The sequence below is a fragment of the Neopsephotus bourkii genome, unplaced genomic scaffold (assembly GCF_033783945.1).
Source record: "Neopsephotus bourkii isolate Nb327-2 ecotype Australia unplaced genomic scaffold, CSIRO-AGI_Nbou_v1 NB_908, whole genome shotgun sequence".
Lineage (NCBI taxonomy): Eukaryota > Metazoa > Chordata > Aves > Psittaciformes > Psittacidae > Neopsephotus > Neopsephotus bourkii.
Window position 1 is genome coordinate 1,232,243 of NW_026901402.1, and position 16,381 is coordinate 1,248,623.

Sequence of the window (16,381 nt, forward strand, 5' to 3'; positions counted from 1 at the left end):
AATTGAAGCAGCCTTGTGGTCTGGACTTGAACACAGAGATTGGTCCATCCTCACAAATCCATACCGAGTGTTCACATGACCTTGGGTAATATGGTTTAGAGCGAGGTGTCCCTGCCCATGGCAGGGGGGTTGGAACTTGATGATCTTAAAGTCCTTTCCAACCCTAACTATTGTATGATTCTATGACCAGACTCCTCTGAGGTGGGTACACCTTTCTTTCTCATTCTAGGGAAACTCTTATCTACACTCGGATCTCTTACAGAAAGAGGTTTGAGTGTGGATAAATGATAGCAGCTACCAGAAGATAGCTTGTTTATCTGGATTCAGTGAACAGAAAGCAAACTGAGAACATCTTAATACCAAACACTTTATTACTTACGCTTATTATTTACAGTATTTACATATTGCACGTTTGCTGGAATGTTTTATACATTTATTATATAAAGTAAATTAATGGCAGCTTGTGTTTGTGTACAAAATCCATGCTCCACTGTCCCAAAAAATACGTCTGCTTGGAATCACGTTCCTGCTTGTCATGCAATTTGTACTCCTAGGGTACAATGTGACCCCAATGCAAGTCTGTTTTAACCAAACTTTTAAAAAATTGCATAAGCATGAAGGATATCAAGTGACCACAACTACTGTGGAGCAGATCTTTAGTAGTTCTAGATATACAAACAAACATTCCTTGAAATTGTAGAATTAAGCAATAGAACATCAATTTTCTTGGTGAAATATTTGTGTTCACATAATTTTTGGCAGCATTACACATCAGTTGTAAAGTGTGTTCTGTAAAGAATGGAGCATTAAGTACTACTGGCAGTTACGCTACTGTAAAGAATGTCACTGCAAACTGTTGATGACATACAAAACGCATGTTAAAAGAATTATGGGAAGTAGTCTGTCAGTCTGCAAAAATAAATCTCTTGTTCACAATGGAATATATTATAAAGGTAGTAAGTTCTGTTTCCCTGTTGGTTTCCAAGGCACTTCTCTTGGTTCTTGGTATTTCTTTTCATGGTAACAACATCTGGTGGATTAAAAGAAAGAAGAAAATTGCCTTTCATCATTTTTATACTTGCATGCATGTGTTTTAAGAATGTATTCATCATACTGAATCAGTAGAACTGGAGAATTCAGTAGTAACTTTGGAAAGATCCAGTAGTGCAGTTCTGATTTAGCTTAATTTAGTTCATAGCAGCCTGAGTGCTAAATTACTGTTTTGTTTGTTAAGGCTGAAATTTTGGAAAGGGTCCCTTTTTGCACTGGTTCATTTTAGGTAAATAGATTTGGAAAATACAGTTCTACCTATTGAAAATGTGCTATGGTTATGTTTAGCCTTTTCTAAAAGTGCAGCTGTGAAGTCAAAAAGCCTCAATGATAGTATTAACAGATTGCAAATTTCTATCTTAATGTCTTGGTGTCTTGAAGCTGATGGTAATATAAATTTGTCAAGGTAGGGCTGGAAGGACCTAGAAATGATTTCATGTTTAATTGGGCCCATTAGTGAAGAAACCTGGACTCATGCAGACAAGAAACAAACAGAACTTTCTACAATTTGATCATCTGAATGCGCCCCTGGGATGTGCAAACAGTAAGGCAGCACAAACTGAGTAGGAGTTGCAGGATTTGCTGCCCGTTCTGTTAACTCTTTACCCAGAATAGTTTCTTGGAATGAAACCAAAACCATTTTTGTGACAGTGATACCAAAATCACTGACAGAAAATTACAGGTTTCAACCCTTTTCTCCCACATCTTTAAGCCTTTTGACAAAATGTAGCGTAACTGTCTCTGCTTATACCTATCTAGAAATCCATCCTCCCTCTAGTAATTTCTGAGTTTGTTTGACCACATCTTCGAGACTTGCAGCAAGTATACACAGTGTCATGTGGTCTTAAGACAACCTGTTAATGCCATTATTTCAAAGTAAAAAATTCACTATGTCTTACTGGTCAACAGGACCTGCATGGGTTCCATGCTTTTGCATGCCAAGAGATTTCAGCTGAAGCTTGTGTTTCATGGACCGCAAAAGTCCACGCAGGAGATAAAACGGAGGTGTTCTCTAATGTTAGAGTTCTGCTGATGTCACTTTTCACAGAAAAAGCTTTCATATTGTCTATCTGACTATATGTAGCCATCTCTTCCAGGATCAGTGGGAATTCTCTGATTTGGATTTCTCTGCATTTTCTACTACTGAAGTATAATTTGTAACAGAATCATTTGAATGCAGAGTCAGTTGGACTTGACATAATCCATCCATTGGTGCATACAGAATAGTATTTAAACATATTTAGTTTTGCCATTTTTAAAAGCTATTAAGAAATGTAATAATATTACTGAAAAGCTTAATGTAGTTTAGGGTTTTTTTTCTGGCTTTGCAGATAGGACAAATACTTTTTTTTTAATATCCTTCCTTAGAGGGGAAAATGATGTAAATTTTCCTTGTCTTGCATTTTCATCTAGCTTATTTTCTGCTCATTTCATCTTTTTTTTCATCTTGCATTTTTCATCTAGCTTACTTTCTGCTCCTACTGTACCCTGGTTAAGGTGTGATGCTTAAAGGTGATATTTAAACATGCTTTTATTTGATCAGTGTGTGGTACAACTGGAAAACACTGAGAATTTAATAGGTTTTTTTCATTACTAATACTAATGGGAACTTTCAGCTCACTGAGAGTGAAAAATTGGAAGTAGATAGGATGCTCATTTGTCATCTCATCCATACCTGCCTTTGTATGGATCAAAAGTTGTGGGTCTTAGATTCTCAGCTAAATTGCAGTTTTGTAAATCCCTGGCACTTCAGAAACCCTTGAAAAGGCCCCGGATTTGTTAGCATCGATCAATCTGTTGTACTTTTTTCACATAGTGATATTATATATGTCAGTCTAGGAAAATTAGACTGGAATTTAGCTGAAGAATGACAGGTAGTCTTAGTGAAGATCCTGAGTGCTGACTAAAGTCTCTGTTGGGAGCCTCTATCATCAGCTCATGATGACAGAATTAAACTCTGTAAGATAAAGCTGATCTATAGTAGAGAAGAATTTACTGGTTTAAATATTAATATAAGCTTTAAAATACTGTACCAGCAGGATTTTATAGCTCAGCTTCCATGTGCTCTGAAAAAAGTTCCTTCCCTGGGTGAACATCCATTGGAAGTCTGCTCTAATGTCAACAGATCGCAGAGATCCATGCATTGAAGCTGATAAAGCTCACAATTTTACATCTGGTGCTAGCCACAGAGAGACCCCATAGTAAGGAAAATGCAGAATTGCCACTTAAATTAAAAGTTGTACTGTACCACACTAGTAACCATGTACACTGTCTGCCTCTTTAGTTCAAAGCAGTAGTTCTCATAAAAGGCTTAAATTTGTTACTGTAGGCACTGCTTCCTGTCACCAAGCAGAAGTGACAGAACATGTCATGGGACGTAATATGTGATGGATCTAGAAAAGGGTCTGCCTTCACTGAATAGTATGCAAACCCTACATCTTAATTCTACCTTCGCTTCTTTTGTGAAATGAAAGCATCTGACATTTCTTGAGGGCACTTGATACTAGTTTGAATTAGAAGCTGTATAAGAGAGAAAGCAATTAAGGGCTGTTGGTTCCATTGTTACAAAACACCTGAAGCAAAACATGAGAGCCGAAATATTATTTTGGTTTAAGAATAGTTTGAATTAATGGCTATATTAAGTGGTGTACAGGAATGGGATATTTATTGTGGTAGTTCAGTTTTACCTGTAGGCATTTAAAGTTTCTAAGTTTATCTTGTATTTTCAGCTTTTTTAGCATACATTACTAGTATGGTCAATACATCCTGAGGGGTTTACAAAGATTGAGTTCCAAAGACAATTTCAGTTATCAGAGTGTTTTCACTGTTACTGAGTCCCTGCATTGCTTACAGCTGTGGTACAGGCAAAATGTGAACATGTACTCTTAAAGAGAAGAGGGAGCCCAGTTACATATGTGTAGGATAAATGAGGAAAAGTGAAGGCTCCGTAATGCACATTGTATCACACATACCTTTAGGTATGTACTGTGACAGTAACAGATACCTAATTCCTGTTTTCACTTCTTCCTATTTGATCTTAACAGTTAGCTTCAATGTCTTCAGTGCTTTAAAGCTATGATAGTCCAAAATACAATTAAAGTACAAATAAAAATCAAATCCATCCTTTCTTTAGCTTTTCGTCCCCCCAAACCAATGGACAGATTTCTGTATCTGAAAAATGTGTCATCTTTGCTTAAGTATCAGAGAGCAATAATTCATCTGTAGCCCAGCCCACGTGTAAGCATCCAATGAAATGAAAATCACATACTAAGCAAAACAGGAAATCTAATTTAGACCTTTGTGGAGCAGTATCACATAAGAAATCTTTTGTTAACTAATATTCAAGCATTAATCTGAGCTTTAGAACTGATACTAAGTAGTAGCCTTATAGCAGAAACCAGAAGTGTTTACTTATTGCCTTACTACAAATAAACTTCATATACCAGAAAGCCATCTTAAGTATGAAGTGACTTTGAAATCTCTTCTTGCTACATACAAGTGGTACAATGTTCAAAACATTGCAACTTCTTGAAAATATTTTGGACTAATGATAACTACATGCTTCATGGTGAGAAAGGCAAATGGAAAAATGCTGAAGAACCCATTTTTCTACAATTCAGTCCATGACATGAGAAAAACAAATAAGGCCTGCATTATATGTCTGCATGAGAGGAGATGTCTTACGCACATAAATCGAACTGATGCAGTGGAGAAGATGTGAGGAGGAATGGGGCTTAATTTTATGAAGACACCTGCAGTTCTCAAGACGTGTGGTAGATAATAGCCTTCCTCTTTGCCAATGGAGGTTACTTATGAGTGCTGATAGTATTAATGATTTGTGCCTGTGTGGAGAATAACAGAAGTGAGGCTTGCTATTCATGCTGAAACATGCCTGCTAGGTGAGCCAAGGCATTGTTTGGCAAAATGATGTGGACTTTTTTTAAAATAGACTCCCAGCTTGAGCTGTGAACTACTTCAGTTACTGTTCCTTCATATTATGAGTTTGTGTTTACATGACAAGATGTAAAAGGTACAGCTAAAACTTTCTAAGGAAAGGGAGAAAAGAATTCCCTAGTCTGATGTATCTGCTTATTAGTATTGACAATAACATTAGTCACTTATCTTTCACAGGTGAGTATCATTATATAATGACTTATTTGTTCCTTCCTTTCTGGATTTTACAACTGAAAGGCTGAATCACTAGCCTTTCTCCAGTTAGATATTAGGAATTACCTATTGCTAACTTTTATTTGTCCAAATACTGTATGCAGTTGTTTCCAAATTCCATTCCTGAACATAATGATGTATGATATATTCACATCCCTAGAAGTGTTCAAGGCCAGGCTAGATAGAGCTTGAGAAACCTGAGTGGGAGGTGCCCCTGCCCATCGCAGGGGGCTGAGCTGTATGATCTTGAAAGGTCCCTTCCAACACAAACCATGTTGTGATTCTTTGAGTAAGATTCCTCTCCATGGCTGCAGGCTTCAAATTAAGACAAATAGTGTAATAGTTTCTGAACATTAGAAACATTCCACATTGAAGCTGGGCTAGTTTAGGTTTATTTTAGGGAGTCGGGCAGAAAACACTTAAGGAAATGTTGAGGAGTTTAGTGTAAATTCAGGATGCTGAATTATATCTAATGTATTACCTCTGCCCTTGCCACTAGAAAAGTCTTTTCTTATATCTAGCTGGAATCCTCTCTTGTTGGAAAATTTTAAAAAAAGTACATCATTTTTATCAACACTGGATAGAAAGAATGGCTTGTAGCTACTTTTTATTAAACTGAATAGCTCCATCATGTTTTCTTGCAATCATGTTGTTTTTAGATTAAATAATCCCAAAGCATTTTAGCTGTTCTTGTAAATTGAGTTTTCTAGGTCTTTGATCATCTGTATTGCACTTCTTTAGACTCTCACAAGAAGCACCCATAGGTCTTCAAGTGTAGTGTCCTTAAATGCAGTATTGCAGCAACACTGATTACTTCAGGTGGTTTATAAACAATGATTCTATTCATGAATTCTAGTATGTTGTCTTTTTTCAGGTGTGAAATGGTTTGTCACACTTAGTATGTGATTTACTACAACCCCTACATTTTCTACAGAACTGTGTCTGCCTATGCACAACATCCCATGTATTTCTGCAGTTGATTACTACTGCATGACTTCATAATTCTGCTCTTTAAATTTTACTGTTTTAGACTACTCAGTCTGAATAGTGTCAGTGTTTTAAAAAAATAAACTAAGATGCTTAACATTTACTACTTTTTCTCACAGACTCCCTACAAGATGTGTATTTTGCGACAAAGTATCTTGATTTGATAGCATTTGTTACTGACAAATCCACAGGGGTTATTATTTATCCCTTTGTCAGCTCACATTTTTGTCTCAGGTAAGGGTTGAGGACAGAATGTAAATTAGTCCTTTTGTATTCTTACATGTTGGTTTTCTAGAAATACAGATAGTGTGAAAGGGGTTTTTTTTGGTGTGGTTTTGTTGTTTTTTGTTTGTTTTTTGTTGGTTGGCTTTTGGTTTTGTTTTGGTGCATGGTGAAATTCCCCAAGTATTTGTAGTAGATAGGGGTACATCTAGGCAAAAAGGGAATACATAAACCCATAGATACGAGAGGTAAACACAACGAAAATGCCAGAAAGTCTGAGTAGCTTCAAGTTAGTTTATCAATGCTACTAATAATACATTTTAATGGAATTGCTTGAAAGCACCTGCAACCTATCTGCATTTATAAGCTTTCATGTGTGTATCTATGTATATATTAACTCCTCCTAAAATGCACACCATAAATCAACAGCTGCACACATAAAAAGGCTGCTGCAATTGTGTACTGAGTCAACTCTTGAAAAATAAGCTACAGCTGTTGTGTTTTGTTCTGTAACAACGCATTCACTCTGATAACTGTATACTGCTATGAGTAATTCCCAGCTGAGGCACATGGGCTTCTTTATAAAGACTTCCAGTAGGGGGTACCCTTTATTTACTGCCGGTATTTGCCAGATTGAGACAAGTTACTTCAAGTACTCTGAAAGGGAATACCTTAGCCAAAGGACAAGTGTTATTACACTCCCATAAATTTTCCTGTATGTGTAAATTTTCAGTGCTTTGCTATGCAGTAGAGTGTCATTACTGCTATGAGAAAGCTTACCTTTATCCTTCCATGCACATTGGGCTTACTGCCAACCGAGTAAGAAGCCTGGCACATCTTTTATAGTCTATCATGAAAAGAGAGCATAAATAAAATTACTAAAGTAACCAGTTTTGCCTCTAAAAATAAAAATTTGTAACTGTTCAAATTGTTGTTCTTGTAAATGAACACCTTAGTATAGAAATCAGATCCTTAGACTTAGAAATACAGTGTGTAAAAATTGCATTACTGAAAGCCAGTGGCACATATAACTATGCAACTGACTTCTGCACATGTACTGTCTACAAACAAATAGCATGAATGTGCTTGGAGGATCTCCAAATGTATGTACCTATGAAAATTTATATATCCTTGTCTGTGCTTAAATGTGGGATGTGAACATGTGACTGCAATATTTCCGTGCTAGAGGAAGAATAAGTAGTGTGCATCCATCTTTAAAATCTAGCCCTCAGGGAGCAAGTCTATCAACTTAATATTAAGTAATGCAACTCCAATAAATTTTCTTCATGGAAAAACTGTTAAATTAGACAAATAACATCTCCTAGTTAATTCCAGCCTGAGTAGGTGACCACATCATACAAATTAATTCATAACTGTATGGAGCTTCATCTTAAAACTAATAAAATTATTTTTTTCCTGTTGTTAGTAGTCCTTATTTTGGGTACCTTCTGCTTTTTGATGCATCATCATAAGGGGCAGAAACAATGTAAAACCAAAATATTAAGATAGGTTTGTTATGTTGTGTTTTTTTTTTCAACATGGCAAACTGAAAGCAAATACTGTGAAATTTAGTTATGGACAGATAGCAGAGTAAATACTTTTTAGGTGCCAATGCTGCTATGCTGTACAAAGTCTTAGAAGGTATGCTTTTGTACTGGCTACCACCATGTTCCAGTACTACAGACACTTTTAATTTCTTTGGCCTTTGAATTTCTACACAGAATGAACAGAATTACCTGAAATCGTAGTATTTTCAAAAAGTAACATCATACTGGGTACGATGCAATATGAATGCAGAATTCAAGCAGGTTTCTTACCTCATTTTCCTAGGAAAAATTACTTTCAGGGGATGCTAGTCATACAGTCTGGTGACTAATGTTGATTTTCATTAGGCATTATTTCATTAATGAGTATCTACAGCTAATGTTTCCTAGAGATGCAGTGTTAACAATCCCTAACTCACAGCATGGGTATACTATAATTGCCGTTCATATAAATTATTCTCCAGACATGATGGTGCGTATGTCACCTGCCAGGAGGAAAAGGCAAATTCAGACTGTAAGACCAACTAGATTTTAGCTTTGAGTACTCATTAGTGCTGAGTCAAATGATGTTTGTGTTGTGGTCCTTAAGAAACGGGTAGTGTGACCATTTGATGGTTCAAAGCAGACTAGTTATGAACAACTTCCGTCTCCATCCATGTAAACTGAATGTGATCTGGTCAGCCGTTATGTGTAAATCCTTATCTTTCCAAGGTACTCCTCATGTGAAGCCTTACAAATAGGGAAGAAGTCTGCAATTCTTACCAAATATGCCTTTAAAATATATTGGGCTGAAATATTTATTAATACTTAAAACTTGGAATCTCTTAACGCTTGTTTCTATTCCCAGCTCTGCTACTGACCCAACTGGTTGACCTCAGACAAGTAAAATAAAGTGTGCTTCCATTCTGAAAAGGCTGTACTAAAATAGCATCTGCTTACTCAACAGGTCCACCTCAGTATGAGTCTGGAGTCACATCTACTGACTGATAATTGTCAATGTTTGATTTTATTTTTTTTTAATTCTCTTGTGCTGTTAGCACTGATGAGATCTTGTAAGTTGCCTTTGCTTATCTGTGTCCATCAGCTAAGCCTTAGCAAGTGACACTTCTCGAATGCACTAAGGGTTGCAAAGATTCACTGGCAACATCACTGGTAGATTGGTAGCTGACCAAAGAATAAAATGTCTATAAAACATATTCAACTTAAATGATCACTGAAAAGGAAATAGCCCCACTTGGATTTCTTATCCTACCTTGAACTTGCAGCACTAGAAATTAAAGGTTTTTGAGAGAGGTTTGCGAGAGGAGTTATGTGTTCCTACAAAAAGTAAACGCCTTTTGAACCAGAGTCATGTACATCAGTACTGTGTTTACAGTGATTCTAAGCCGTGTATCTGCAGTGAAAAAGCTGTGTTTCCATTTTCCTCACTGTAATGCTGATGCTGTTTTGGCACCACTGTAAAGCATACCTGGTACATTTTAGAGCACTCCAAATTCTTCATTGCACAGAATGTAATGTAACATTGTATCACTACTGGTACCTTGTAGAGCTGTTAAGTTTTAGTTTCTAGGGTTTTTATGAAGGCCTCTGGCTTTGGGACTTACATGCTGGGATGGTGCAGTCCCTTGTATTGTGGTAAAGCCGATGAAAGTGTTTACTACATTTTGGGCTAAAGTAGAGTGGACCTGAAATAGAAAAAGTACGTTACGAATTAGCAGAACTCACAGGAAGATTAGTGCAGCTTATGGTATGTACATGAAATTATGGTTATAAATGCAAAACTAAAACATACCTGTTAAATGCTTTAAGAACTTGTCTTTCATTCTCAGATCTCTGGGAACTATTTCTGTCAAAGACAAAAAAAAAAAAAAATAGAACAGTCACTCTGCTGCACTGGAACTGTGCTTGCCAAGCACAGGATGAGGACAGGGAATAAACTGTCCAGCAAACATCCACTCCATCTTGACAGACACACAGAGGTCAAAAGTCCTTTGCATACAGTAGGCCAGATTGCAAACATGTTTTACATAAGAAGCCACAGTAAAATGCAATGTGAAATACACTGCGATGATGAAAGAAGTTATGTCTGTTAGGTGTGCACTCATTAATGATGATAACTGTCAGATTTTAGCTCTATGAATTACATTATCAAGACTACCTAGATTTAAATTCTTCCACAAATTTTAGTTCATGTTTGCATATACTGCTAGTAATGAAGACTCAAAGGTATATTCAAATATATTCACTCTTGTCACAGGTATGTTTGTACAAGTGCTGTCCTCCTGCAGTCATGAAGCTGGTTGATCTACTTACAGGAATCTCCCCCCTCCTCCTTTAGCAGTAAATAAAATTCACAGGAAATGATCCCAAGCAAATTGCTCTCTTCTGGCTCCCTACGTTTGTGGTTTACCGCCATGCATTTTGCGTTCGGCAGATGGCAAAATGAAACTGGTTTACTGAAATCCATTTTAGCTCTAACCCTTGCTTGTGTCCTCCTGATTTACAGCTCTCTTGACTGCTTTCCATTACCAAGTGTATGCTGATAGCATGGTGCTGATTGTGTATGATACACTACACGGTACTTTATTTATTTGACCAAAAATGCCTGAGCAGCCTTTTTCATTCCCCTGGCACCTCTTGTCAGGTATAAGGCAGAGAGCATTTCCATCCATATCTGAATCACTTGTGAGGTTAGACACTTCTCGAAAGTCATTCTTCATTTATTTCTAACTTTAGTCAGTGTAAGTAAAATTGACCTTATCATATTTGACCTAATTATGTCGTGAAGAGCATTAAAAACACACATGCTTTACTCAGAAATTTCCCATGGGACAGGCTTACTGGGAAAGTGATGCCAAAACTGAAATGAAAGACTCCAAGCAGTAGTTCCTTTTCAGAGTTGCTGGGAATAACTCCATTATAATAACAGAATGAAAAATACTGCTTAGGAGTAACACCACTACTAAATAATCTGCTCTCAAGTAGGTTTATTATTTACATAGGTAACTTAGCACAAACCAGATGTTTCACACCAATATGCTGATGCAGAGTGACCAAAAACTATGGCCAAGTTCCAGGTTGAGAGTCCTGCAGATCAGGGTTGCCTGCTTAGTTGGACCTGCTTAACTTTTCAACATTTATAAAACAAGATATTCTCACTCTGCTGATCTTGAACAAAATTCTTCTTTTGTATATTCATTAATCAACCTGATGGAGAAGTAACATTTTCATGACAACCACCAACAAATGCAAGTCATGAAGATATTTGAATATGAATGAGAATGAAGAAGAGGTACAATGAAGCTTCCTGAGATCAATAAAGGCAAAATAAACAGCACACTAACAAATGAAAGCCAGTTTGGGAAAAGGTGAGTAGACATCTGCTAGCAAATATTCCTAACTATTAGCAACTACTCCTTTCAGTAGGAGTGGTAAGATGAGCAGCAGTAATGCTGTAGGGGTTTGAGAGTGACAGCAAATGGTACGTTAGAGATGGCAGTAAGAGAAGCCACATCAACTTTCATCTAGATGCACAGAAGCACATCTCAAAACTGAGTGGTTACGATCCATCACTGTGTGGCTCAGTATGGCTGTTTCTGGACTTCTCTGTACAACCGTGAACAAGGTCTTACAAACAAACTGAGGCTTCCACTGAAGGTTACAGAAGAGCCATTCCAACGAGAAGGAAGATGACTGAGGACGGTCCCAAAGTGGTGATAGCTTGCACTGTGACAGAGGAGTATTCTGTTTCCCTTCCTAGTATTTCAAAGGTGCTCTTCGTAGTACAAAAGGGCAAAAAGTTTTAATGAAGCTGAGCTGCAGGAAAGCCTTCTAGCTGTGAGATCTATGAGGACATACTATAGTCCTGCAGGGGAAATTCTTACTAGGGTTGTTTCCAAGAAACACTTAAACAAAGCACATTTTAAAAAGTGGTAAAGTTTCAGGAAAAAGAGTGGTTTCATCCCTTACTTCTTTGATCTCAGACCATTTCGATTTTTTTCACTTACTAATAGGTTTTGTTTGAAGCCAGCACACAGGAAGTTGGACTTTCAGTTCAGCACATTATCCAGAGACTAAGACTCTGAGATGTGAATGGAGCTTTTCTATCCCAAATTGCCATCTGTGACTCTTTCTGGTACCAAAGGAAATCTGCAGGTATTTTGAGCAGCGAATTCTTGATATAAAATTAGTAACCTAATGTGACGTCTCATTCACCAAGGCACCCTAGGGAAAAAAGATCTCCCAAGTCATAGACTGTGACTTACCAACTCTCTGCTCGTCCTGATATCCTCCGTAGTCGGCCACTTCCCTTCTATCTAAGTTATAGTCGTGCTTGGAGAAGTACTGCATCCCACTGTCCTTCTCCAGGTGGTACCTCTTCAGTTCCTGAATTATCTCCATGATCAGATTTAGGAGACTCTGCCTGTCCTTCAAATCTGAGGAGTCAGTTTTCTCTTTGCAGTACCCTGCTGAGAGCATTAAGAGCACCAGCCCCAGCAGCCCAGGAGACCTCAGTCCACTCATTGCGGTCTGACCCGAAGGGTTCAGGAGCAGACGAGAAGGAAGGATCCGCTGCCGCGGGAGGCCGCCTCTTTCACTGGAAGAGAAAAACGGGGGTGGGGAGATTCATGGCGGTGAAATCGGAAACGTTACAGGAGGAAAGCGCGGAGGTCGCTTCGCAGCTTACGAAGCGGGGAGAGCCGCGGGCAGAGCAGCGGCCCCGCGGGAGGGCGGGCTGCGCAGCTGAGCAGAGGGCCGCAGAGCGGGCAGCCTCGGCGGGAGCTCCTTGCTCGGCGCGCTGCCGGAGCAACTCCCCGGTTGCGGCGGCGTAGCGGTGCGTCCCGCCCCGCCTCGGAGTGGAGTTGAGGAGCGGGGCGAGGGGCGACAACTTTCCACGAAGTTTCTTGCTGGAGAGCGGCGGCAGCCATGCACCGAGAGAGTCCCCCGCCCTGCGGCGCGCCACGCTGGGGCTGCGGGCAGGAGCGGCGGGACGGGCGGTGCACTGCTGGAGGACAGCCGTCCCGGGGCAGGGAGCGGCAATGCCGGCCTTCCCTTCGCCTGTCCTTTCTCAAGGGGCGCGGACGGTCCCGGCCACCTCCACAGGGAGCGGCAGCCAGCCGCGGAGGAGCGACCTCATCCCGGGGGCCGCTCGCCTTCGAACAGCTGCTCCCTCGCCAGCCCCATGCACCGGCTGCCCCGCGCTCCGTACGGCTGTTCGCCGCTGCTAACTCCGGCGGGCGTCCGGCCCACGGGCTGTCACTGGCGCTGCCCCGCCGGGCCGCCTGCCCTGCTGGACGGGAGGGGTGGACACAGAGACAGGGAGGAAGGAGGGCTGCTGGCCCTTCCCGGCTGCATTACCTGTCTCTCGGTTCCCCGGAGCCAAGGCCTTGTTCCCCCGGGAGCCGCTCCCCGGACGGCAGCAGCTCGCGAACAGCGCGGAGTCCCAAGTTTTCTGCGGCTGGCCCTCCCGCCCCCCTCACGTCCCTGCGCTCCGTCGTATCCACAAACTACTCCATCGCCGGCAGCCCCAGCGCAGCTGCTTATATAGGCTATAGGATGGACATGAGACGGCAGATAGTATCGACTTGGAAGTGGGTGGAAAACAATAAAAGTCCACTTGGCAACCCCGGGAGCGTCGCTGCTTGCACAAGCCCCCCCTTCCCGCCCTCCCTTCCCTCCCTCCCTGGCCCCCCCGTCCCTCCCCCTCGCTCGGCTCTCCCGGGTAGGGCTCAGTCACTCCTTCGCCTCTCTCCGACGTAAAGAGACGGTCCCGAGCGTGTGTGTGTGGAGTGGGAGGGGGCGGCGGCGGGAAGATGGGGGGGGGGGGGGGGGAGTGCGCCTCGCCCGAGCCTTTAATTAGAACCGCGTTGAGGAGCCTCTGAAATATTGATGCGCCTGGCGCGGCTCCCCGTCCGGCTGGTCCCCAGCCCCGCTCCCGCCGTTCCCCCGAGGGGGACCGGTGGCGGGGGCTGGCGGGGAAGACGCCTGTGTACCGGGAACTCCGCGCCTGGCCGCGGCGGGGAAGGGGAGGTGTTGGGGAGCGGGCGCGCTGCCGGGGAAGAGAAAGGCTATTTTCTGCTCCCACCGGCCGGGAAGCACGCGGAGAGGTGGCTGGAGCGGGGTCTGGGCGGGCGGGAGGGAGAAGCGGGCGCGTCGCCCTCCTCGCCGATTCTTGGCACGGGCGGTCCCAAGTGGCCAGGAGGCTTCCTGGGCTTGTGGCGCTGCGCTGCCTGGAAGAGCTCCCATCGGGGCCGGGTGCGGTGGGGAGGAGGGAAAGGCAGCGTCAGCGGCAGGAGAGCCCCGCCGGCCCCTCTGCCGCCGGCTCCCTCGGAAGCCGTGACAGCCCAAGGGAAGGGGAGGTGGTGGCCGTGGTGGGTGAGAGGCCCCCGGGAACGCAGCGGTTCCCTGTGAGAGCGAGAGCTCCCTCAGCGAACACCAGCGGCCCGACCCCCTGCCGCCCTCCCCGCAGAGCCCCTCGAAGCGGAGGGGCTGAAACACGATCCGCCTGAACTTTCCTGTTTACTTTGACTGTGTGGATAAACCTCTCCCTTGGCAGCCGAAACGGGCAAACACGGAGTTGGACCGCGCCGCGGGCGCGCTTCCCAAGCCCCGCAAGCCGGCGGGCTGCGAGCGGGCGGTGCCCGGAGCCCGCCCCCTCAGAAGGCAACGGCGGTGGGACCGCGGCTCTGCCGGGCACCGCGGACAGGTAGCGCGCGCCGCCGGCCCCTTCTCAGGCAGAGGCAACAGCGGCCCCCAGCGGCCGGTGCCCGGTCTCGGCACGGCACCGCCGCCCGGCGGCGCTGAGGGGAGAGGCCACCGCGAGGGGCCCTACACCCGCGCGCGAGGGCCCGTTGTGCGGCCGTTAACGGCCACCACCCCTCCACTCCCCGGAGCAGCCGCCGTCTCCCGGCGGGCACAGGGCGGGCGGAGGGAGGGAGCGGGCCGGGCGGACTGCAGGGCAACGGCGAATAGCGCTTCACAGCACTACACGCCTCCATAGAATCAACCAGGTTGGGAAAGACCTGTAAGATCACCAAGTCCAACCATTACCCCAGGGCTACCAAGTCCACCACTAAACCATGCCACTGCAGGCATCCACAGTGTTTGAACACTTCCAGGGACGGTAACTGCCCTGGGCAGCCTGTTCCAATGCCTGATCACCTTCTCGGTGAAGAAATTTTTCTCAGTATCTGATCTCAACCTGTCTTGGCACAACTTGAGACCATTTCCTCTTGTCCTATCACTTGTTACCTGGGAGGAGAGTCAGCACCCTCCTCACTACAACCTCCTTTCACACAGTTGTAGGGAGCGCTAAGGTCCCCCATGAGCCTTCTCTAGACTAAACAACCCCCAATCCCCTAAGCTGAGCCTCCTAAAAATTGTGCTCTAGACCCTTCAACCTCTTACTTTATGCAGTTGTAGTCTCTGACTACCGCTTTATTATTCTTACCTATATTACTCAATTTCTCTTTCCTTTAAAAATAACGTATAAATGGTATGTATATGTGTTTTCACAAAAATCTTTGCCCATGCTGTCACAATGAAGTTACTAAAGAAAAAGGGACAAATACAGCACAGGATGAAGAAAGACACCCAGAGGCAAGACTGAGCAAGAAGGCTCTGTCAGGAGTCCAGAATCCTTCCTTCTCTTTGGCTTCATGATTTGTTTCCAGTCACCTTAAGGCTTGTGAAGAAACACGTAAATTGAATGAGCAGTTCAACAAATGGGAGAGAGAGGCCCTTTGCATGAAATAGCTTGGTATGGCTGTATTTACAGGTTAGTCATACCAAATATTGACACATTAGGGTCACCGAATGGAGATAGGGAAAGTGCAAAACGAGCCAGGTAATATACAGCCTGCTGTTCTGTTTCTGTGATTACATTTCAAGTAATCCTTCACCCACAGTAATCTCTTTGGAAAAAAAAGTAGATACAGCTGCAGAACTGGAAGAGGTGTTTGGGAAGTCAACTGAACGCCTGGATGGGTTCTCACCTAGCTTACAGCTACAATCTCTGTGTCATTTTTGGTCACCACCCCATAAGGAAGGAACAGCCTGTGTTTTGAATACACACCAGTTTGACTTAAGATCATTAGTCTGCTTCTTTCCAAGTAAGTTAGGTGTACCTAGACATGCCTGTCATGTTTGGCACATGGAAATGTGCATGGAAAGACCTGTGATTTGTGAATAATACGGCTTATGTAGCTTCCTTCCTTTTGAGGCGACAGTGAGCATTATCAGAAACTGCATTAATCCCTCTTACGAGGTAACTCCACTGTGAGTCTGGGAATGGGATAGCTGGCACAAGCCCAAGAAGCACTGAGGACAAATTAACGTCATAGAAAATTTCATGCCAGTGCTCAGGAATATTCCCTTTACATTTACCAATAGACACGTAGACTCAAAGTACA

The 16,381-nt window shown here is 43.0% G+C and overlaps 1 protein-coding gene across 3 annotated transcripts; it reads right to left on the minus strand.

Annotated features, from left to right (window-relative positions):
• Nucleotides 1–353: 353 nt before the first annotated feature.
• Nucleotides 354–14,574, minus strand: ALKAL2 (ALK and LTK ligand 2). 3 transcript variants are annotated; one of them, XM_061357540.1, is made up of 7 exons: nt 14,056–14,574; nt 13,451–13,519; nt 12,236–12,567; nt 9,763–9,816; nt 9,575–9,655; nt 7,207–7,273; nt 354–1,030 (listed from the first exon to the last, which is right to left on the minus strand). In XM_061357540.1, exons 1-6 carry the CDS (start codon nt 14,214–14,216, stop codon nt 7,209–7,211), a joined length of 762 nt encoding a protein of 253 aa, XP_061213524.1. In that variant the 5' UTR covers nt 14,217–14,574; the 3' UTR covers nt 354–1,030; nt 7,207–7,208. The 3 variants fall into 3 exon arrangements, with proteins under 3 accessions (XP_061213524.1, XP_061213526.1, XP_061213525.1); XM_061357542.1 differs by having other exon boundaries at nt 13,329–13,519; nt 14,056–14,074; XM_061357541.1 differs by lacking the exon at nt 14,056–14,574 and having other exon boundaries at nt 13,329–13,781.
• Nucleotides 14,575–16,381: the final 1,807 nt, after the last annotated feature.

Bases quoted from the DNA above. Each gene is read 5' to 3' on its own strand.
- ALKAL2 (XM_061357540.1), bottom strand. From the start codon at position 14,216: ATGGGAGCTCTTCCAGGCAGCGCAGCGCCACAAGCCCAGGAAGCCTCC. The intron at 13,520-14,055 runs GTGGGAGCAGAA...TCCATCCTATAG, and splicing joins CTCCGCGTGCTTCCCGGCCG to CCTATATAAGCAGCTGCGCT. The intron at 7,274-9,574 runs GTAAGTCCCAAA...TTTTCATGATAG, and splicing joins GGACTGCACCATCCCAGCAT to ACTATAAAAGATGTGCCAGG.